Below are 21,706 nucleotides of genomic sequence, written 5' to 3' on the forward strand. Positions count from 1 at the left end.
GCAGTCATGCTGAAGATCAAACTAGGGAACTGCTCTGCCTTTAAATGAACTATCATACTTTAGGGTTATTTAAGTGGTATGTCAGAGAGACATGTCAGTGCAGAGCTATACGTTCAGGGTTTGTTAACTTTCATTTTTCCTTGGTGATGGTAACAGGTTAAGAATTTCCTATTGCAGCAATGTGAGATAGCTTTGTAATGAGTAAACAGTTCTGGTTACAGAAAGTCTTTCTTGGGGCTGGGCTTGACTTTAGGTTTTTTTAATATGCTGCTTCCTTTTACAGTGTACTTTGTTAAGTTTTCTTCTATTTTTTCCTTTTGTGTTCTCTTACTTTTCTAATAAATGATGTCAAAGATCTTTTGAGCAAATTGTATACAATCTTTTTTTTCCTGATTGCATATACAATAGAAGTACTTGAAAATGTCAGGAARCATAACTTTTTTAGGGCCTTTTAGGGCGTTAGGCAGAAATTGTTCTAGCACTTGATTTATAAGTTTTCAGTGGAGAAAGTATTAAGATGGAGAAAAATACTTTAAATATGAAGAGCAAGAAGTTTCTGAGTAATTATGTGACAAAGAYACATTTAGTAGAGGGAGAATTGGACATACCCAGTTTGATGTTGAACTTCAGTTATTAGGCATTTGCTAGTAACCAAAAAACAAGTCTTATGATATAATTAGCATGCATCAGTTCCTTATTACTTATATATTACCTTAGAGAGGTTGTGACAAGTTAGTTTTATCCATTTTAAACATATTAAAGTGTCTTTAACTAACTCTGATTTGAGGAATGCTCACATTTTGTAGTACCTTTGAAACTTCTAGGGTCCTTTCTCCAGTGACAACCTGTCATAATCAAATATTTATTTTGTAATTAATTTTCTTTGCATAGCAAATGAGAATAAAAATTCAAATTTCAAAACAGCCCTTCCCTAAGCTTTAAAATTGTTGCATGTTTTCTGTGGTGGTTTCCCAGAAACAACTCTAAATGTGGTTTATTACAAAGATAGCCCCCAGCTGTATTTTAAGTTCATTATATAAAAGCTGTAAATATACATATATATTTTTTATAGGCTATCCTATTGACTGTGTTAATTCCAAATCATTTTATGATTAATATACAGAAATAAGACATTTTATAAGTGCAAGAAATAACACTTGGCCGAACCATTTTCTGGCTAGATGGCTGTTTGTATTTGCACGCAGATACATATGCATGTCTCTTCTCCTTCCATTGTGCTCCCAAGTTATTCTATTCTGAGTCTCCAAGAATCAAGCACACACTCAGTTGTGTTTAAAGAAGGTCTGGTGTAAAATTATTAAATATACCTATCTCTAAGCAGCATCAGTTTCGTTATTAGCTGTTGTGATTTTGCACAGCTAAGCAGTGTTCTTTGGAAGTACTTCCTGCAATGTTGGATGTTGCTTTTCTTCTCCCCTTTCTTTTCTGATTTGTTCCTTTGCAAGCGGTCAAAATAACTAATGCTTTTAAAGGCAGCAGAAAGGTTGAAGCCTTACAAAGGCAAAATTTCAACATTGGCTATTGCTCACTGAAAGAGAAATCACTGTAAGCAGCACAAATGTTTGCCTTTACATACTACGTGATATTTCATTGAAAGGTGCATCCAAAGCAACACCAAATCTGGTCAGAGGGAGCTGTGTACCCACACTAGCTCCTGTAGAAGCAGCAGCAGTGAATACAAGGCTGGAAAATATGAGGGGCTGCCAAGCCGTCAGCAGCAATTTGTAGCTGGGTTAGAGTTTTGCCTTAAGTGCCTCGTAGTTGTGTGCGAGATCTTTCAAACTCATCTCTAAGGGAGGAAGGGAATTGTGATGGGGACATCAAAGGTCCCTGGATTTTACCATTTTCRTATTTCCTTAGCAAAAGAAGAGATTTTTAGACAAAGGAAACCAGAGATTGCCTTCTTCTGTCTCAGAAAAGTACGTATTGCATGCACTTAGCTCAGAAACTGTCTAGTGGAAACAGAATTGCCAAGAGGGCTGGTGAGAGTCAATGTTGTTGGGAGGGGGTTATCAGCTCACTAGGTCGGTCTTACARCTGGCCATTAAGAGTATGACCTGGGAACAAAAGGGGTGTGCTAGTGACATTTTCTGATGTCCCAAAACCAGAAAGTTATGTCAACACGTAGAAAGAAGACTCATTCTCTCACCAGTGAATATTTTTCCAATGTRTGCGGAGTTCATTTGTCGTGGGTCTTCATCTGGTGAAGGTGCTCTGCGTAGTTGGCCTGCTACCAGTATCCTGTTTTTTTTTTTTTTTTCATATGTTAGATAGGATTGAGAGGACTTTCTCTGTCATCTTCTTGTGTCTGTCGGTAGATTAGTGAACTACTGTGCTGTTGCTGTTTGTGCACGTGTTCAGTGGTAGGCTGAGATCTTGGGAGATCTTTAAAAAGAACCCATGCTACAGAATAGGTATAAAACCAGTAATTATTGTGTCTACTATCTTAAGGCCTTGTTCAAGAAATGGATAGTGTGGATGCTGCTCAGAAAGTTACCTTGAAGAATTTGAGCTGTTCAGAGCTGCTTTACTTCAAGGTAGGTCAGAAAGTACTTCAGAAAATTGAAAGTAGAACACACAGCAGCTAACTTCAAAAACAATCAGGGCAAATGTTATTGGCAATGGATGTTCTGGGCCAACTGAGAGAGGATTCCAGTCTTCCTGCCACTTACATGTTTTATGCAAAATTGGATGAAGTGCTATGTGGATGAAGTCAAACGGAAGAAATCCAGCAGTACACAAGACACATCTTGTGCATGCCCAGAGGAAACTATACTGATGCAAAAGTGAAGCTCCTCACTGAAGAGGACTTGTGATGAGGTACATGTAGCAAGAACTGAATCGTACAGCTTCCCTTTCTTATAAATCATCTCTTCTATTTTATCTTCCAGTTCAACTATCTCTTAATTTCCTTCTCTATAAGAGCCCTTGTTACTATAAACCTGCTTTCAGTGATTTCTCAGGTTTGTCTCTTCAAGTAGTGTTTTATTTAGCCGAGTAATCTATGATATGTGGTCATGGTGCTTTTTTTCCTAAATAAAATACAAAGTATGTGTGTAGCGATAAGAAAGTCAAGGGCTGCTTTTAATCAACAGTAGTAGAACTTATTCTACTAATGTAAGCAATGTAAATACGTTTTAAAAGTAATTGTGACTGTAAATTCTGTTGCAAAGTATCTTGAACATGTAATTCTCCAATGCTTTGGTTAATTTTACATTAATTTCTGTTTCTGATGCCTCACTGGAAAGATGGTTAGAAATAATAGAAAACTAATACAGGAAGTAGAAAGTCAACCAAACTGCGTGAGATGTTTTGTGACAAATCTTTACCCATGCCAGAATGTGACCAAAGGTGGATATGAAACTACTTTGGGTACTATTTTTCAACTACTACCTCTTTATACTTAATATACTGCAACTGTGAGCTGCTAAACAGCAAGTGGCCCCCGCTCATCCTGGCCATGAATTCCCTTTGGTGTGTTGAATCTAGTGTTTGTGTGTCTATAGCAAGATGGTTGTTCAGGGAGTTTGTCCAAATGAAAATTCACTCCTCCCAGCCTCACCCTCCAAATAAGCCAAACACCATTTTCTGTCTGATGAGTGAGCTGAACTGCCTTACTCTGCTATTTGTGTGGTTGCTAGATCTCTGCAAGAGAGGAATGAGGAACTTAGAGCCATGGGCAGGGGAGAGAACAACTCTCTTTTTGTATCAACTGCAGTTATATCATGTTGGCTGAGATACTACGCTGGCCCTTAGAAGTATTTCTAAGAGCTGTCAAAACGTCTCCTAACATCTGCTCAGCTCCTTTCTCCTTGGGCTTTTTTAACTGTGGGAGTTTTCCTTCTGCCTAAAAACTTCCAAGTTCTGAGAAGAAAGCAAGTTGCAGAGAAATGTTGTCTTTTATTAAACCAGCTAGAAAAAAAATAATTGAAGTTCAGACACAGGAAGCCTTTTCCAAGTCTGAGACAAAAAAAAATCGTTAAAATTCTGAGAACATTATTCCTTCTTCTTAAGGGGCAAGTGAGCCAAGATAGTTGAATAGAGGAAAAGAGAGATGGTTTTCAAACATTCTGGACTGTTGTGTTTTGGATGGGCCTGTAACTTGATAGCAAGGTGTGAAAATCAATCAGGGTTTTCTGTGAAGAGCTGAGCTCTCTCCTTTCAGCCGTGCATCTGTAACTGGCTTCTGTTTAAAAGCTCTACATCACCTTAAGTCTTTATCTTGTTCAAATTTTTTGAACAAACATTTTAAATACTTTGCTCAGTTTCCCTCGATCTTTTCATGCTCAGATGCTATCACTTCCTCTTAGAAGTTTTTAACACCTGACTCGCCTCTCTTCAGTAGATGTACTTTTCTGAAACTCCCTTGTGTTATATTTGATGTTTACAGTTCTGTTCTGCTTTCTGAAACTCTACTCCTCAGAGCCATTCAGATCTTCTGGTAAGATACTCTGGTCTTCCTGGTATCTATAACACCTTGCAGTTTTACACTACAGGGGCATTTCACAGCTTAACGTGTCTTAGCATGCTTTAACAAAAAGACATTATAGTTTTTGTTTTGTTAACCCTTTTCCTTTCTTCCTAGCTATCGAGATTTTGTACTATTCATTGTTGCCTTGTGTTAGCTAGCAACCTTGTATTTTGCAGCTGACTTTACATTTTTCAGCAGTGCCACTTCATACAGCCAGAAAAATCTCGTCTGAAACAAGCCAAGTTTGCCAACCTTCCCTGGAGTCCAGGTCAGGATCTTTGAGGAACCCGGCTAGAAGGCCAGGCTGGTGAGACACAGGGAGATGGGGATTCCTGGCAGCTGTTTAGCAAAGGAGATGCTCTTTGTGCGCGTTTCAAAAGTTTGTGTTTTGATTTTATTGCCAAAATGGTCTTGTTTCTTTGTTGGTTTTTTTGTTTGTTTTTGTTTGTTTTGTTTTATTTTTTTTTGGTCTAAATTAAATACCTGGCTGAGAAAATTAGATGAGGTACTTGCTGACAGTGGCATTATGTCAGGGTCATAACAAGAAGTTAAGTTACTTTTTCATACCTTTTTTTTTTTTCCTGGTAGAAGTGAGCTGTTTTTCTGTGAAAGAAAAACATTTAAATGACCTGGTTGTTCGTATCACCTGAGTTCCAGGATCATCAATGGCATCACAGTTCTGAATGGAGGATAAACCATTCAAATCCTCAAACGTGGTTGAAGAGCCCTTTTTTTTTTTTTTTTTTTTTTTTAAATGAGGTATTTTTCATACAAACAGTGCATTTCAGCCTTCTTTCTCTGCACAACATACTCTTTGTTTAGCCAGATAGTAGGATGTCGGGTGTCTTCTGTTCTAGAAAGCATCTTCTGAACTAAAACCTTTTGGCAAAGGTGGTGTCACAAGAGGCTGTGGGAATATTTTGAAAAATGCACAGAATAAAGAAACGATGTTTGGGCCCAGTCTCATGCCTCAAATCAACGTGTCCATGCAAATCTCTCCCAACTTCACAAAGCTGGTATAGGGGGAAGGAGGCATCTGTCCACGGAGGCCAGGCTGACTCAGCGTTAAATACTTAGGGTTACCCTCACCCTTAATTCCCACCTCTCAGGCTGTGACCACTCATTCCTACCCAGTCTCTAGCATAGGTATGTGTTTCTAAGCCACCTGGGGAGCTGATCTCATTGAGAATAATTCCTCRGAGAGCAAAAGTCATAACCCTTGACTGATTCAGTAGCTTCATCTTTTCTCTCCAAAGGCCTGGCGGCGCTGAGCAGTGAGCAGAGGATGGGTGTCACGTTCGGTGAAACTGCCTGAAACCCTTCTTGCTTCCAAAAGTGAAGGCAAGCCTCAAAGGCAGGCAGCTGAAGATCCAGCCCGACGGAAAACTGTATCTGCCTCGTTGGAAAAGTTGTACCTGGAATTGCGCTGTTGTTTCACTTTCCTGTAAGAGATGTGTCTTCTCTTCATGAAGTCATTTGCTGGGCAGCACAGCACAGGCTCTGTGTCATTGTGTCAGCAAAGGAGCCATGTTAAAGGCTTCACAAATGGTACCATCAGCAGGGTAGAGGCAATTTTTGTTAAATTTCGGAAGGATGGAGAGTGTATCGGGGTCCTGCTGCCATGCTCCCTGTTCTCTGAACAGCACTGTTGGTAAAAGGCAGGATTTTTATAGCACCTCTTTCCGTTCCATGTATAACACCATAAATCCAAGGATCGTTACCAAGTCTGTATTTTAATTKCTGAAGGTTACAGGTTAACCCTTAATTCTTGTTCACCTCCCCCCCTATTTTTTGTGAAAAGAGAATTAAAACATGCTACCAGCAGTTTATATAGAATAGTTTAAAGCTGTGTTTTATAATGTACATTACTGTATGGACCTGTTGCCTACCAGCACTGCTTGCAATATGCACACCGTGCAAAATACTCAAATATTCTCTGTCCTTAGGTAACAGCTTTTCAGAAAGTGTGGGAACTACTCTCAAGCTTTGGTGGCTTGCCTGTGGTGCGAGTGGTAAGGAGATGTAAATGCAGAAATAGTGAATGACAGTGTATCTCGTTGTACCGGGGAACGCGTGCATGTGTGGAAACGGGGCAGATAAGTTTTGAAACGCTGCCAGCTGCAAAGCGCTTGGTGTCATCTTGGCGCTTGCGGACGTTGTTGCTGGTTGCTCTGGCTGAGCCTCCGAAGAGCAAAGCCCCGTCCCYGTGTCCCCATCCCAGAGCCTCTCCAGGGTGGGTAGGTGCAGTCTCCTGGCTCGCTCCCTCTCGCGCTGTGTTGTGCTTTGTTGCTCTCTCCCTGCATCGCTCTCGCTCTTTCTGCCTCTCGCTCACGCGTTCCCCCTGCCCCTTTTTCTCTGCTCTTCTCTTTTTTTTGAGGCAGAGTCTGTTGCGTAGCCGGTGGCCACCACCTGGAGCTGAGATACTCTTCGCTCAAAGCCTGACATCTAAGAACATCTGTGAAGTAAATACAAGGTGGTTTGAACGCGTGCCAGGTTGAATTGACTGTATGCCAAACAAAACCGTGGAGAAAGAAYGAAGGGAACACGCCTGGTTGTAAGTAAATGTGTATGCTTCTCAGAAATATTTTTGAAGCATTTCCTTGAAGGATTTATGAAAATTGAGATACCCTTGTTGCAAAGGGTGAAGGATGGTAGGCATCCGTTTCTAGTTAGTACAAATGATTAGGGAAACAGGATAAGAAAATGGAAGGCAGGAAGTTATGCTAGAGCTTGCACTTCTGCCACAAGGCAGCTGCTAAAGGAATTACTGAGAAAACTGATCTTTTAATCCCAATGCAAAATAATGCATGTGGTTTTCTTTTATAGGACGTATGTCAAAATGTAGGTTCTATTCTGTTGGGTTATGGTGTCAGTAATGCATTCTTCAATTCAATATGATGATTAAGTTAAGTGAAATTAGGAAAATCTTCAGGTTGATTTAGGAAAATACAATCTGAGAGATTTGGAGGGGCAGTTAGTTTAGCTTCATGTGTAGTAACGTATACACTGCCAATTTAACCTTGCTGTCTTTGTCAGTAGCACTTTGCCCTAATATAAAATATTTTCTACTTGCATAAAAATCATATTTTCTCCCTGAAARGGAAAGTTTGTGATAGTTGCAATGCTCGTCAGGACTGAAGACAGAGGAGATGAGTCTGAGCTGGGGTTTCCTCAGCAGAGCTCTGCCAGGAGCCGGGCAGCTGCCGGGCTCCCAGCGCAGGCCGGRCTCCTCCATGGGGCCGGCCTGACGCCACGGGGGCCACACTATTTCACCTTAGCACCGATCTAAAGTGTAAAAGCAAACCAGCAAATCCATAGAACCTCTTTTTCCAACTTCTGAGAAACTTTTGAGTAACAACATCCTAAGGTTCTCTTTGTTTTCTCTGCTTTTTAAGAGTATGCTTATTCTTCTGGGTGGGGGGAAATACTTTAATGTTGGGAAAGTGCTTATTTCAATTAAGACAAGTCATTCAGGCCTATTCTTCCTGTAACAACAACCACATGTAAACAGAGTGAAGGGACTGTGACAATGTGTATGCAACCACTTTTTTAAACATGAACAAAATTCTCTGATTTAATTCTGAAAAGAAAACCTAACTGCGCTGTGCATGTGTTAAATTTCCACTCCTAGTGTCACAGTGTAACTCCTGACTCTCTTGCTCTGGTTACCTCCCACCATTGTATTTGCTTGCTACTTACAACCAATGAGAGTCTTGAGAGTGAAAAAGTTGAGTTTCATCTTCCACAAACCCTTTATATGTAAGAGCTCAGCCAGGGAAGAGCCCTCCTTTTGCCAGAGGCTGCCCTACAAGACCCACTGCATCCTTCTGTGAGTGAGGTTGGTTTTCTTAAAACATTAGAAACTTGTTAGCTCCTAGGTTAGTTATTGCCCAGGAAAAGGGGGCAGATAGTGAAAAAGGGAAAAATTAAAGAATTATTTTTTTTTCTGCTCAACGAATCATTTAAAGCAAACTATATAGAAAATGCAACTGGGGTTCTTTTAAAAAACTACTCAAAAGCTGAGTTACCAGAAATTTGTTCTTTTTTCCTGTTTTCTCCTGTTATTAGAATTGTATAAATGTATCAGAAGAATCAGACTGATACTTTGCTATCTGTTTAAATTAGGTTGTCTGCTTGTCTAAATGAGCGCTTGAAATCAAATTCCTCTTACCAGTGGTGTTCAGGCTTTGCAGCTATGTGGTTTTTGGAACATTTTGGGTAGTTTCTAGAATATGTCCTGGATGTAGTTCATATCTTACAAGAAGGCTGTATATCAGCTGCTTTTATATGTTACTGCGTGGCGTCTTTGTGCATTTTGTGTCCTTTTCAATGTGATCTCCTGTCTTGGGAGCTTAAAATACCAATGAGTTTGATGTAGTGGATGGGGGGGAGGAGCATCTTCAGGTTGCAAAGTTTTTGGCTAAGTGAGGAGAAAGGATGTAGATAATACCCATATATTGAACAATTGCATTTGTAATAGTGTAAAAAGTATAGATAAGGTGCGAGTTTGTTTCTGTTGGCAATCAGAGGCAATCATTGTTCTCACTTCTCTTTGTACACMTACCTGATTTTGCCTCTAGAAGATTCACTCTCCCCTTATTTTAAAGGTTGCACATGTGGCCATAAAAAAGTAAGAAATTAATTTCTGAAGGCTTGCGGTTTGCACACAGCAATGGAGTCAGAGTGTGCCCTAACACCAAGGAGAATTTCAGCAGGGCTTTGAGAAGCACTGTCCTGAGACATTTCAGTTTCTATTCTGGTTTGTGCGCTCAGTAGCTGTACAGGGAGGAGCTTGAAGCTTGAGCAACGTTCTTCTTAACATCTGCCAATATAGTGTTTTTGAATAGGAGAGAAAAAACAATTTGTAGCAAGAAATCTTAACAAACTCCAACAAGTGGTTTATGTAATTTTTCTTCCGCTTTCTTCTATTTGTGCACAACCATTAAAACTTTGCCTCAGGGCAGAATTTGTTTTTGGTTGTTGCATGAAATGTGTGCCACCTTTTACTTGGCTAGCATAATAACAATACAGTTTGTTTATTTTTTATTTAGATCTGAAGCTTTCTGTTTTTCAAGGTCTACCTACTCGCTCATCCACAAGAAAGCAAGGACTGGGATCAGACTTCAGATGTGTGGCTGAGTATCTGTGTTTCTCAATCTCTRCGAAACAGACCTGGCGATTTTTTGTAACATACCTCTCTTTTACTGAGTCTAGCTTGGTTAGAAGAAAATATGAGGCTATGGCTATTTCCCAAATGCTTTGTACTCATGCCAAAGCATTCTTTTGAGAAATACTCCAAACTCAACAACTGAGACATCTGTGTTACTTGCTTTAGCCTAGGTTCTGCATCTAAACATTAGCAAAACCTTTCTGGAATGGGAGGAAAAGTGAATGGATGGATGCTGTTTAGGGGGCCGGATAACACAGGCAAAAACCTGAAAAGAGTCCAAATATGGGTAACAAATGATTATGTGCATGAACGTGCTACAGGATATGGCAGTGTTCGTTGTTTTTCCATCCTCTGACAGATCTGCAACACACCACTTAGGTGGGTTGTTAGTGTCTAAATGTATGCCTTGCTAGATGGCTATGGTTTTCAAAATCCTAATCATTTTTTGAGTTGGGGCTTCTGCATTTACTGAACTTTGTGCTGAAGAACAGCTATCCAGTGTCTGGTGTAGTAGACAGGAAACCACTGGCCCCTAGCCATTAGTCCAACCAACAAGAAATGCAAACTGGTTACTGGCTTGCTGTGGAGGAAGAGATGAGCAGAGCTGCTGAGTGCTGGGATGTGTTTCACATACATTGCCGTGACACTGCAGTGGCCAGTATTTATAATGAAAAAGGGCAAAATGCCTAGTAAACAGTGGTGTCAGAACAAGTGCAACATGTTCATAAAAGTATAATTTTAATAAGCAAAGTTCTGTGTCGTAAGCTGTAGTGAACTGAAAAGCAAATCAAGATGCCCTTGAAGACTTTGTAATTTCATTTGTAACAGCAGCAAGGGAGGAGGAGAGGAAAGGCCATACGCTCATCAGCAAAGAGAAACAACTTTACTTCATGTCTGCTTTGCTGTCCCTAACACCCTGATCCTGGGAACTCCATAGGCCACTTTGGAAAAGCTTTCAGAGAAGCCGGGGGGAAGAGGGACATAGATCAGTTAGGATTAGAGGGGTTTGTCGCAGGATTCCCCCAGTGGCTGCAGGCTTGTTTTAAGAACGTAGCTTGAAGTGGCTGTTGCAGAAAACGAGGGAGTCTTGGCGTATTTAACCTGATTGCAGAGGGAAGAGCYCTTGTTTGTTGCGCGATATGTGGCTTAATCACTTCGTGTTCTTTATCTGAGTCTGCAGTAGGCAAAATTCTCTTGTTTTCTGCTGAAAGGCATTTGCCAAGCCTAAAAAAAATAAATAAATAAATAGTAAAATTGTCACTGACAACCTAAAACCTTATCATCTTATACATCTAGAAAAGACCTAGACAAAAATGCTAGTTAGTGAACAATTTAAATGTAGTAAGCAGAAATGCATTTCTGCAGTTGAGAGTTTTGGTAGCGTTTTGGTCTTTTCTGGAGAGGGGAGAAAAAAAAAAGCACAAGAAGTGGCAGCGACCTAAAGAACGGGCAAAGTTTTTGTAGACTGTTTACTGAGGTGCCAAGAGAAACCATTTGTGTTATGAGATAGGGCTCCAGAAAGACAAGATTATAAGGACTGCAGCAGAAGACAGCAGTGGAATTTAGGTGAAGATCTGAGGTCACAGTAGATGAGAAAGGGGAAGAGAAATTAAAAGCAGCTGGAAGACAAATGCTTTGCAGAAAAAAGCAGCCAGCTTGAGAGCATGATTGGCAATGTCTGGCGGAAAGTGAGACTATCTAGTAACAGAAGAATTAGAGCTGGGGAGAGGCTTTGGGGAAAACAAGAAGTGGCAGAGAAGCACAGTAGAACAACTAATCACAGGAAAAGAGAGAAATGACCACAGTACATAGCCAGGAAAAAGCTCTGATCACGAAAAAAAAATGAGACCTAACCATAGGAAATGGTGAGAGGACAGTACAGTGCAGCCTGCAGTGAGACAGGAAGAGGACAAGAAGCAACAGGCTGCAGGGAGAGGCAAGTTTGTGGCTGAGAAGCATTGACAAGTCCATTGCTAGAGCAGGTGAGAGCAGGTCAGAGTGGACCAAAATGTGGACCTGTGACTGGAAAGGATGCTGCTGGGAGTGGAGAAGAATCCACTGCTTGTCTTTCCTATTGGGATAGGGACAAAGCCGGTGGCTGTATAAAACATCTGTGGAGCAGTGCTCCTAACCATGCTGGACGGAGAACTGCCCCAAGAGCATCCTGGGAACGGGAAGTGGGGGTGGGGGGGAGCAAACTGGGTAAAAGTGGGATTGAGAGAAGCCTTTTAAGTTGGATAAGGACCTTGCTAAAGAAAAGACCACCGAAAGTGCTGAAAGGGCAAGTATCCKTCCTCAAAGGCTGATCCTGGGACTTGTCTTGTTAGAAATTTTCACAGATGACCTTCAATGACAGCTTCATGCTGTGCTGATGAGGTTAGCTGTCACACAAGGCCAAAGAGGTATCAGAAATGCAGACAGGGATCWGAATATCACTGTCGAAGCCCTATGCTTCTAGAGCAGCTGGGCCCCTGTGAAATGAAGCATTTTCCAYGCAAAGCCTGGATGATGAAGGTGCTGCCGCCTTTGGTGGCAGGCTGTCTCCCACCCTGCCCACCTCTGTGCTACCAGCCAAGCRTGAAGGGTTCTGCTGGTGGCACATGTGCATTCGTGGGTGAATTCAGGGAAGCTCCTGCCTTGCTGCTTTGCTGCCAGGAACCGCAGGAGCTCCTGGCACCCGCATCACTGAACCATCCTCAGAGCCAAGGGTGCTGCTGCAGCATCACCACTGGCGCGCAGACCCCAGCAGCACCTACGCGGGTATGTGAACGCGTGAGTGCTGCTTGCTCTGGGCTCACGGTAGCCTGGAGTCAGGGTGTTCAGTGCCTGCTTCCCTCTTGGCTTTTGTTTCCAAGACAGAGAGAGAGATTTACTGCCCCAGGACTGGCCTCGCCGGATTTGGGTGGGCTCTTCCTTGCCCCAGTGCCTGCTGACACTTGCAGGAACCATTCTGGACCTTGCAACTTGTTGGGCCACCAGTGGCAGGGTGGTGGTGTCCCTGTAAGGTGCACCTGCCTACGTGTTGGTCTGTGAGCRTGTGAAAGGTGCTTTTTGGTGCTGGAGTCAGCCGTCACTGATAATAACGTGCTGAGAACTGGCTGTGTGTCTGGGTGATTATTAGCTGGCWGTAATTATTGGGTTTATTATTGCTGTGTATTTTAGGAGAATGTCCATCTCYGAGTATGGCAACACAAGAAAAATACTGATTTTAACAGTAGCTGACCTCTAAATATCTCATAGTGAATGTAAGTGAAGGGAAGCAATAGTTTTGTGAAACTTTATTAGTGTCAYGGGCTACTCGTAAGAACTTCTAGTGAAAACATTTTCAGACCAGTGTGATATTTGGGTTGAATGTTAGGCGTGAAGAGAAGTGCTATATATATATTTGTATATATATGGTATTTACAGTTATGCTATACACATTACTTGTTCCTGTTTTACTGATGTTAGAAACCTTCCTGCTTTGGTCTTTCATTGAAGCAAAAGAGATTTTTTTTTTTTGTCTAAGTAAAGTGCTAGTGAAAAATCTCTGAATCCACGCTGAAAAACAGCAGCAAGAGTGTAAGATTTMCATCAGTACCATCCTGAGTGTTTTGTGTTTCCCAGATTTAAGGTCATAACCCGTGGCAGAGAAGGGCAAAATTCCTCCAGAAATAASTAAGGAGGCACTAGGTGCTAGTCATGGAGTGAAATGGCTCCTTTCCTCTGAACAGAGAGGGTGTCAGAGTCCAATGCTTGCTGACCAGGTCCTTTTAGATATTCCACATATACAGAGAGGGCAATGTTTAWTGTAAAAGTTTGWTTTGAAGGTATTTCATGTTACATGGGATTTTTGATTTAGCCGAGTGATGCATAATATACTRAAATCACACTACAAGTGCAATTGCTATTACTGGTCTCTATAATACGCTCACCGTCAGGTCACTGGGTGTCCCCAGCCGCCAGGAAGGATACGTGGGTTGAAGCCAGCTCCAGCCCATTGCTCAAAAATTCCTGTTAGTTGTTCAGGTTTTACACTCTGTATTGGGCTCAGCCACATACATATTCACTTACCCCGTGCTGCTCTGGCTAATCTCAGAGAGATATTCACGTCTTTTGTTCAACTCAGAAGGAAACACTCCGTTTTTCTTCAACAAATTTTCGGCTACTTATCTAAAACAAAGGTCACCCTCYGGCAACAGTTCTGGTTACTAGGTTGCATCTTCCTGGGCTTGAAGAGCATCTTGCRTGTGTTCATCTCCTCTGAGCCTTCTTTCATTACAGGGGTTATTGGTCGGTCASAGAGAGTTATTCTTAATTTTGAGGTGAGGAAGAAGGAGGCTTTTGAGTGAAAGTATGCAGCCGTTCAGCATCCAGGTGAGGAAGAATTAGCGAATTTTACCGCCTAGATGACTTCACTGGCTGCCACAGTTTGGCCACCTCCATCCATCTGATTTACCTGCTTTGTTTCCTGCAAGGTGTCACTAGCTGTCCTGTTCCTCCCTTTTCTCTTTCAGAAGGTCAAGGAGATCTGAAGAAACTTAGAGATGGCCGCTATACCYGTTGTTACAACCCAACCTCAGTATGTTGTGCCTGTTTCGTCCGTATCGAGAAATACGTGGCAGACGGGCCTGATGGACTGTTGCACTGACTGTGGCGTGTGTACGTACATAACTAGTTGTCTCAAACATCCGCGTGAAGCAGGGCTTCTGACAGCTGCTGAAATGGGTGGTGTGYTTCTTGGAGCTGTTCTTGAGGCAATGCTAACACCTGCTTGTTCAGAAAAATAGTGGAATAAACTCCCCAAAAGGTAGGGTTTGGTAGTGGGATGATGAACTTTGAAATGCTCCCAGATAGGAGGCCCAGGCAGCATTTCCGATGACGGAGGTGGGCTGGGTTAGCACGCTACGCTCTGTCCCTCGCCTCTCCTCGCCTCTGGCGAAGAAAGCAGGACCCCGTCCCTCAGGGCTGACAGCGGGCTCGTGGAAGTGTGTCAGCTGTTCATCCTGTTGCAAAAACAGAGCTTTTCTTGGTGAAGACAATACAGGCAGCCCTAATTAGTGGACAAAAAAACTGCAGGGAACTTGCAGTCTCTCATGCCACGACCCTTCGGTTCTCTCAAAGATCTGCCCCTTCTCTGTCCCAGCTCTGGCCTACCAACCTGCTCCTGCRTTTCTCCTCCTATTTTTCTGGGCCCAGCTGCTTCCATCCTAAGGGTGGCGTTGACAGGGACAGGCTACAGGAGCCGGAGGCAAACCCTCACTCGTTCCTGCGTTTCGTCTTGTTCCAGGCTTGTGCGGGATGTTCTGCTTCCCGTGTCTCGCGTGCCAGGTGGCTGGTGACATGAGCGAGTGCTGCTTGTGCGGTACCAGCGTGGCGATGAGGACCCTCTACCGCACCAGATACAATATCCCGGTTAGTGATTAATCTTTCCTTTCGCCTTGCTCAGAGAACGTTAAATGCCCCCCGAAGCCCCTCTCTTTGGGCATAACAAATGTGTGGCGGGCAACAGCGTTCTTTGTTTGCCGGTTTTTCACTCGTTCTCCAGTGTTTTATTTCTCGAGTGATGTTGGGAGTGCAGAAGCGGGGTCAGGAGACATTTAGCCACGCAAATCCCTTGGCTGCCTTTAGAAAATCTCGCAGAACTCCTTTGCAGCACCCTTCATCACATGAAGGCAGGCTTCCTGTAGCGCCGCAAAAAGGTCGCAGAAACACGTCCCGCTTTCAGTTGGCTGACCACGGTGATTCACAGGGTCTGGGCGGCTTCTTCTCCCCTCCATAATGAACATTATATATGGGGAAAGATTTGAGATAATTGGACACATCGTAAAGAATAAATTCACTCATTTTTTTATGCGTATTCATTCCCTCCTTTGAGGAGATGTCTTGGCTGGCTATTGTTCCACAGATAAACCTTTATTATAAGGCGTTGGAGAACTGCATTCATGCATATGCAGTAAATCTGGCAAATCATTTATTTTCAGAGGTAAATTAATATTGTCAGTAGCACAAACCAAAGTAGCCCAATTCCAGTTCACCAAAATTGCCTCTTTTTATGGTGCTTTTCCCCTCAATCCTAGGGAGCCAAATCCCTCAACCCTAGGAAGCCAAAAAGATGAATAGCTATGTGAATACTGTATTAAGTTATTTCTTTTTTCTTTATATGTTGTAGTTCTTTTGCAAGTCTCCTCTATATTCTACAGCAAATACAGTCATTAATGTTGAAATAGTTTAGCTTTTTTAAAGACTGCTACTCTAGATTCTGAAGCTCAATGCGAAAAAGAGCATCAAAGAGGAACTAAAAGACACACAATGTGGACTACGATTAACTTATTCTTAGACAAAATGTGATTTTTTTGGAAACGTCTACAGTCCTAAATAATTTCTGTTTAACAGGGGTCCATTTGCTCTGATTACTGCATCACCTTGTGTTGTCCTGTGTGCTCTGTTTGTCAAATAAAGAGAGATATTAACAAGAGGAGAGCACTTGGCATATTCTGGTAAGTTTGGCTGGTTGTTGCTTATTTAGGAAGCCACCACGTGAAGCCCAGCAGAAGCTCAGGCTCTCATGGGCCACCAGTGATGCAGAATTGGAAATAACTAAGTGGCAACAGCGAGCTGTCCCGCAGCAAGAAGCGTTACCGGGAGCCTTCTGTGAGGGAGGGTGTTTGCGGAGCCCCGGCTCTCCGGAGGGAAGGGGGACGGGGGCAGAAAGACAGCTGAGACGGTACGCCGGGACCGCGGGCCTGCTGCCGGAGTGAGTCCGGTGGGGCGACGCGGAGCAGGGCAYGGTGAGGGACTGGCAACGCGCGGCGGCCCGGGCTGCGCGGGGCTCAACCCCCCCGCTCCTTTGCTTCGTGCCAGATCGGCGCCAGGCTCCGACGCTCCTGTGCCCGTCCCGCGGTGGATGCTGCCAGCCTCACCGCGTGCTACAGAGTTGCTACATGCCAGAGTCACCAGCTGCGCTTTTGGTTTGGAAACGTGCCACAGACGTTTCTGCTTGATCGCTATCTATTCCTCTTTTCCATGTTACGGTCATCAATAAACCGCACCACTTGGCTTCGCTTGCACTGTGTGTCGTCATTCTGTGCATGTGTGGTGTCTTGAGAAACTCTTCCTCCTCATGCTACTTCCATTTTAGCAGCTTCCCTCTGTCCGTAGTGCAGCTGAGATTTTGACTACTTTTTAAAAAATTGTTTTTAATATGTATGAGATGTCTCTTTTACTCACCCAAGATGTAAACTGTGGAAATAATTCTTTTTTTATTATTATTTTCCTGACCTGAAGCTGCATTTCCCAAAAAGTGACATTATTTCAAATTACTACACCAACAAAAACAGATTAAAAAAGGGAACRTGGGTGGACGCTTTGCAGCGTCTTCTCTTTGGGAACAACAGCTTTCAGCAAAATGCTATTTTTGTGAAAGGAGAAGAACAAGGAAGGAGAAATGAGTTGTGTTGGGGGTGGAGACCCGCTCCAGGGCCCACTAGCCTCTTCCCGCAGGCAGCAGGGTCTTCAGCCACTTTTGGCCGTCTGTCACAAGCCARACTTGCGCATTGCAAAGCAGACGTGGCCAGAGGCCTCGGTGGGGAACGTGCTCCTCCAGGGAGGCTAGCAGGAAACTCATACCTGCTTGCACATGGAGATGTCCCTGGGGCGCGGTAGGCCAGGTCCTCTGCGAGGGCCAACTCTGCCGCCTCCTGGCCACGGCCACACAGAGCCCGACGGCTGAGGAGAGGGAAGAAATCACCATCCGTTGGGGCTCTCTCCAGCATGGTGTATGGAAGGGAAGAGAATTTGTCCCCAGGTTTGAGGCGGCACCTGCGTCACCCCGAGGAGTCATTTCTTTATGACAGCCAGGCTTAATTACAGGGCTGCCTGGCAGGAGCTGGACCTCCGCCAGGAAGCCTCTCAAAGCCRGGCGAAGGCTGGAACACGAACTTGCCTCCTCCGCGAGCTGTTGCTCTCTGGAACCGAGCAGCTCCGATAAGAGCATCCRGGAAAAGGCGAGGGCCGGCAGCAGGAGCGGCGGGAAAGGCGCGACGCGAGGCCGGGGCGGTGGCGGTGGGTGGGGGACACACGCCGCTCTTTGCCCTGGGCGGTGCGCGCCGGGCACTTCCCAAGGGCGAGGAGAAGGAAGAGGCAGCTCGCCTCCGCGGACGAGGGCTGCTCGCCGGCGGTACGTGCCTTCGCTCGGGCGGCCGGGGTGAGGGCGTCTTATTTCGGCGAGGGCGGCGCGTTTTTTTTTTCGCGCGTGGGTAGTACAAGCGCTGCGGCTCCAGCCGGGAGCGGGGCTGGCCGGCTCGGGGAATGCTCGCAGCCTTCGGGAACTGCGGAAAGGAGCCACCGGGTCGGATGCCGAAGATGCTGAGCGGCGACCGACGGGCTTCGCGCGCTGCCCGGCGCCCTCGGCATCAGGTGCGCTCGGGGTGGGGTGCTGGGTGCTCGTCCGAGCCTGCTTCGAAGGTCCTCACCGACAGCTTATCGCCCAAGGGATGCACGACGCACTGCTTTGACTGCTCCGCAGCTGCTTGGGCAGCTCCCTTGTCTCTCAACCCTGAGCGCGCATCGGGTAGTGAGGCAGCCCTGCCCGGCGGCTCTCTGCCCTTCAGCGTAACTTAGCGAGCTGGAATCGTACAACGGGAGAGGACACCGGTGTCTCGCGGGTGGTCGGTCTCGTTGCACAAGGTCCCTCGCGAACAAGTCGTAGGGAGAGCTTCTGCAGCCCTTCCTCCACCTCGGGGCCTGGGCTACGGCAGAATCAATCTGCCGCCGCCTTTTTATTTATTATTTATTTATTTTTGCGTGCTGTTATGGGAAAGAAAAGGTCTTCCTTACCGCGAAAAGACCTCCTGGGAGGAGGTGTGCTTCTTTCAAAAGCAAACGATTTCCGAGGAAGGGGAAACAGCCCGGGGGGGGGGGTCGCTCCATCAGCATGCTGCTGAGCCCCAGAGCCGAGGAGGAGAAGGAAGGACGAGGGGCTGGGAGGGGTGGCCAGAGGGAGGCGAAGGAGGACCGTGCTTATCGCGGCGCAAAAACGACAAGGGGAAAATAGCTGCCTCGAAACCTGCCAAGAAAACAGGTAGACAGGAAGCCAGAGAAGAGGAAGAGCGTGCCCTGGAAGCCGCTGTAGAGGGAGAGGCGAAGGGATGGGACACTCGAGGAACAAGGAAGCAGCTGGGCGCGGGACAGCAAAGCGTTTTCCCTGCTTAGGCTGGGGGGTGACAGGATTTATGGCCCCCAGACTGGTCCCGCTGGCTCCGAGCACACTGCTCCTTGCCCCTGGGCCCACTGCTGCTCGTGGGAACCCTCCCGGACCTCACAGCTTGTTTGGCCACCGGCTCGTCCCTGAGCCCAGCAGCGTGAGGGAGACAATCCGGTCCGGAGGTAGCTTTCTCCCGTGTCTCTCCCTCGCAGAACAGAAACCGCCTGGAGTGACCCAAAAGCTGCAGGAATGGCCTCTTATCCCGTGATCACGATCCAGCCTCAGTTCTCAGGTCCTCCACGGGCGAGCGAGTGGCAGACGGGCTTGCTGGACTGCTGCTCCGACTTGGGCGTGTGTAAGCGAGCGGCTYGGGAGCTCTTATCTTTGGCCCTTACCGTGCGTCTCTGCCCCGTCCTCTGCTCCTTCGGCGGGAGGGTCCGGAGCGGGGAGCGGCGACCCCGCAGCCGGGCGTCTCCGAGTCCCGCTCGCGTTGCCCCTGCTCCGAACTGGAGAGGGTCGCCGGGGCCGGTGGGCACCGCGGGAAGCGACTCCTCTTCCCGCTCCTCTCCGCAGGCATATGCGGCGCCTTCTGCTTCGTTTGCCTGGGATGCCAGGTGGCCAGGGACATGGACGAGTGCTGCTTGTGCGGCCCAACGGTGGCGATGAGGACGCTCTACCGCACCAGATACAACATCCCGGTGAGCGGCCCACCTTTTCCTCCGCCCTGCCGCCGCCGCAGGCACAGCCGCCGGCGCAACCCTGCCCGAGCTTTGCCCGGGAAATTCGACGGGGCACCCGACGGGGGAGGGCAGCATCTCGCAGTCTCACGGACAGCCCCCAGCCCCACCAGACGGGGCAGCGGGGGTGAGGTGACCTCCTGGARAGCCCCATCGCAAAACGAGCTCCTTGAGCAGCCGCTTCCTCCCTCACTTTTGTTTTTTTCCCCCACAGCATCGTTCCCTCCTCCGTAGGGCATGGATGGAGGCTAGGGTTCTGTAGACTTCAGAGAGACAAAACAGACTAAAAAAGAAGAAGGAGGGGGGAAAGGGGGATTTTTTTTTTTAAAAAAAAAAAAGGCAGCTGAGGTCAGAGGATGACTCATTCTCACGACGGCTCTTTCTGCCCAGGGGTCCCTTCTGAACGACTACCTCAGCGTCCTGTGCTGTCCCTCTTGCGCTCTGTGTCAGCTGAAGAGAGATATCAACAAGAGGAAAGCGCAGGGCATTTTCTGGTAAGTTTATCTRATTTCCTAGGGGCCGGGGGCGCCCAGGGCGACGGCCCGGGCTGCGTGGGGCTCACCCCCCTCCCCGGTCTCTGCTGCCTGCCAGATCAGCGCCGGGCTCTGACGCTCCTGGGCCCGTCCCGTGGCGGATGCTGCCAGCCTCGCTGCCTGCCGCGGAGTCGCGAAACGCCGGAGCCGCCGGCTGCGCCCTCGGCTTGGAGCCGTGCCACGGACGCTTCCGCTTGGTTGTTGCTGATTGCTCCCTTCCTTGCTTTAATCGTCAATAAAATGCAATGCGCCGTTCACCTGCAGCACGTGCYGTCTTTACTCTTGGTTTCTCTCTCTGTGCTCCGCCGCAACAGCAGTCAAGTCTAATTCTTTTTCTTTTTTTCTAATGCTGTGAATTTGGGCCAATATTTAGTTTAATGAATAGAGGGTCCGGTGTATGTGACCACACTGCAAAGCACCGTCACAAAATAGACTGTAACGGACCCAAAGCAAAGCTCACTGCAGGCAACTCAGCGCCTGCCCCGCGGCGACCACGGCTTGCCGGCAGCGGTGAGCCTGCCGCGCCAGCGACGGCATTGCCCCGTGCCTGCTCCTCATGCCTGTGGCTGGTGCAAAGCACGACCTTGTCCTCCCCGCAGCGGGCCGGACGCAGTTGCCCCTCCAGCCTAGCAGTACGGCTCTTGCTGGCGCTGCCGGTGGTTGCAGCCTTGTGCCCGTCAGGATGTAAAAGACGGACTAACCATGGTATTAGCAAATGTCATCGTTGCAATGCTCRAGCTGGCTGCTGAGCTGACCGTAGCTTACGGCCTAGCCAGAGATTTAGCAAGAACAGCAGAGTGAGTGAGTCAGATGTTTTAATCCCTAAAAGAGGTGGGAAGGCGTCCACCTTGGCAACCGGGGTTATAAACCAAGACACATCATGGACTGTGAGCTTTGCACAACCCTCCGTAAGGAAGATCTTGGGCAAAGGAGGAGCTCGGTGAAGCTCAACCAGTGGCGTAGGGAGAGGCCGGCTCTGGGAGGAATTGCTGCTCTGCACGGGGGGGCAGAGCCCCCGAGCCCCTCGATCTGCAAAGCCCAGAGGAGGGCCCCGAGTGCTGCACGAGCTCTGACCGATGGGCCCTTTCGGGACAGTGGGGGCCTCCCTGGGTCACAGTTTGACCCCCGCACCCAGGCGACCAAGGAGGAGTTGCCAGCACAGCAGCCGGACCCTGCCCTGGAGGAAAGAAAAGCCAGGTAACCTCATTTCCAGAAGCAGGGAGCTCAGCGCCGGAGCGGTTTGGGGGCATCACCATCCCCGGGCGATAAGGGGGACACAGATTTGTTGTTTAGCCTTTCATCAGGAAGAAGACAGCAGAGATAAGTCTAGGACTGGAGTTTGTGTAGTTCGTGAGTGTGTGTGTTTATTGTACATAAATGTGTGTTTCTATATGCAACACAGGTTTTGAGCGCATGTGCAAGTAGGCAGAGAGAGGAAGCAAGAGAGAGTGTTTCACGCATTAGGAGAAGCTAATTTCAGGACATTCATCTGCGGGGGGAACAGCTGCCAGCGGCTCATTTCTCCCTGGGAACACCTGAGTGCGGCGCCAGCTCCACCGCCGACCGCTGACCTGCTCGGGCCGCACTTGG

The 21,706-nt window shown here is 46.7% G+C and overlaps 2 protein-coding genes across 10 annotated transcripts; both read left to right on the plus strand.

Annotated features, from left to right (window-relative positions):
* Nucleotides 1–5,695: 5,695 nt before the first annotated feature.
* Nucleotides 5,696–16,711, plus strand: LOC146590989 (placenta-specific gene 8 protein-like). Of its 7 annotated transcripts, none has more exons than XM_085313682.1 (5): nt 5,696–5,936; nt 6,874–7,046; nt 14,159–14,303; nt 14,932–15,056; nt 16,038–16,145. In XM_085313682.1, exons 3-5 carry the CDS (start codon nt 14,189–14,191, stop codon nt 16,143–16,145), a joined length of 348 nt encoding a protein of 115 aa, XP_085169808.1. In that variant the 5' UTR covers nt 5,696–5,936; nt 6,874–7,046; nt 14,159–14,188. The 7 variants fall into 7 exon arrangements, with proteins under 7 accessions (XP_085169808.1, XP_085169809.1, XP_085169810.1 ...); XM_085313683.1 differs by lacking the exon at nt 5,696–5,936 and adding an exon at nt 6,653–6,729; XM_085313684.1 differs by lacking the exons at nt 5,696–5,936; nt 6,874–7,046 and adding exons at nt 8,200–8,330; nt 13,926–14,018.
* Nucleotides 16,712–17,774: 1,063 nt separating this feature from the next.
* On the plus strand, nt 17,775–20,411 carry LOC146590990 (placenta-specific gene 8 protein-like). 3 transcript variants are annotated; one of them, XM_085313664.1, is made up of 5 exons: nt 17,775–17,820; nt 19,059–19,201; nt 19,420–19,544; nt 19,974–20,077; nt 20,175–20,411. In XM_085313664.1, coding segments are annotated over exons 2-5 (336 nt in total). In that variant the 5' UTR covers nt 17,775–17,820; nt 19,059–19,095; the 3' UTR covers nt 20,176–20,411. The 3 variants fall into 3 exon arrangements, with proteins under 3 accessions (XP_085169790.1, XP_085169788.1, XP_085169789.1); XM_085313662.1 differs by lacking the exon at nt 20,175–20,411 and having other exon boundaries at nt 19,974–20,081; XM_085313663.1 differs by lacking the exon at nt 20,175–20,411 and having other exon boundaries at nt 17,783–17,820; nt 19,064–19,201; nt 19,974–20,081.
* The last annotated feature ends 1,295 nt before the right edge of the window (nt 20,412–21,706 follow it).

The sequence above is a fragment of the Rhea americana genome, unplaced genomic scaffold (genome assembly GCF_003343005.1).
Source record: "Rhea americana isolate MKP2758 unplaced genomic scaffold, rheAme1 scaffold_392, whole genome shotgun sequence".
NCBI classification, from domain to species: Eukaryota; Metazoa; Chordata; class Aves; order Rheiformes; family Rheidae; genus Rhea; species Rhea americana.

Coding starts and splice junctions, on each gene's coding strand:
- LOC146590990 (XM_085313662.1), top strand. CDS start 19,096: ATGGCCTCTTATCCCGTGATCACGATCCAGCCTCAGTTCTCAGGTCCT. Junction 19,202..19,419: donor CTGCTCCGACTTGGGCGTGT/GTAAGCGAGCGG, acceptor TCCTCTCCGCAG/GCATATGCGGCGCCTTCTGC. Junction 19,545..19,973: donor GCACCAGATACAACATCCCG/GTGAGCGGCCCA, acceptor CTTTCTGCCCAG/GGGTCCCTTCTGAACGACTA.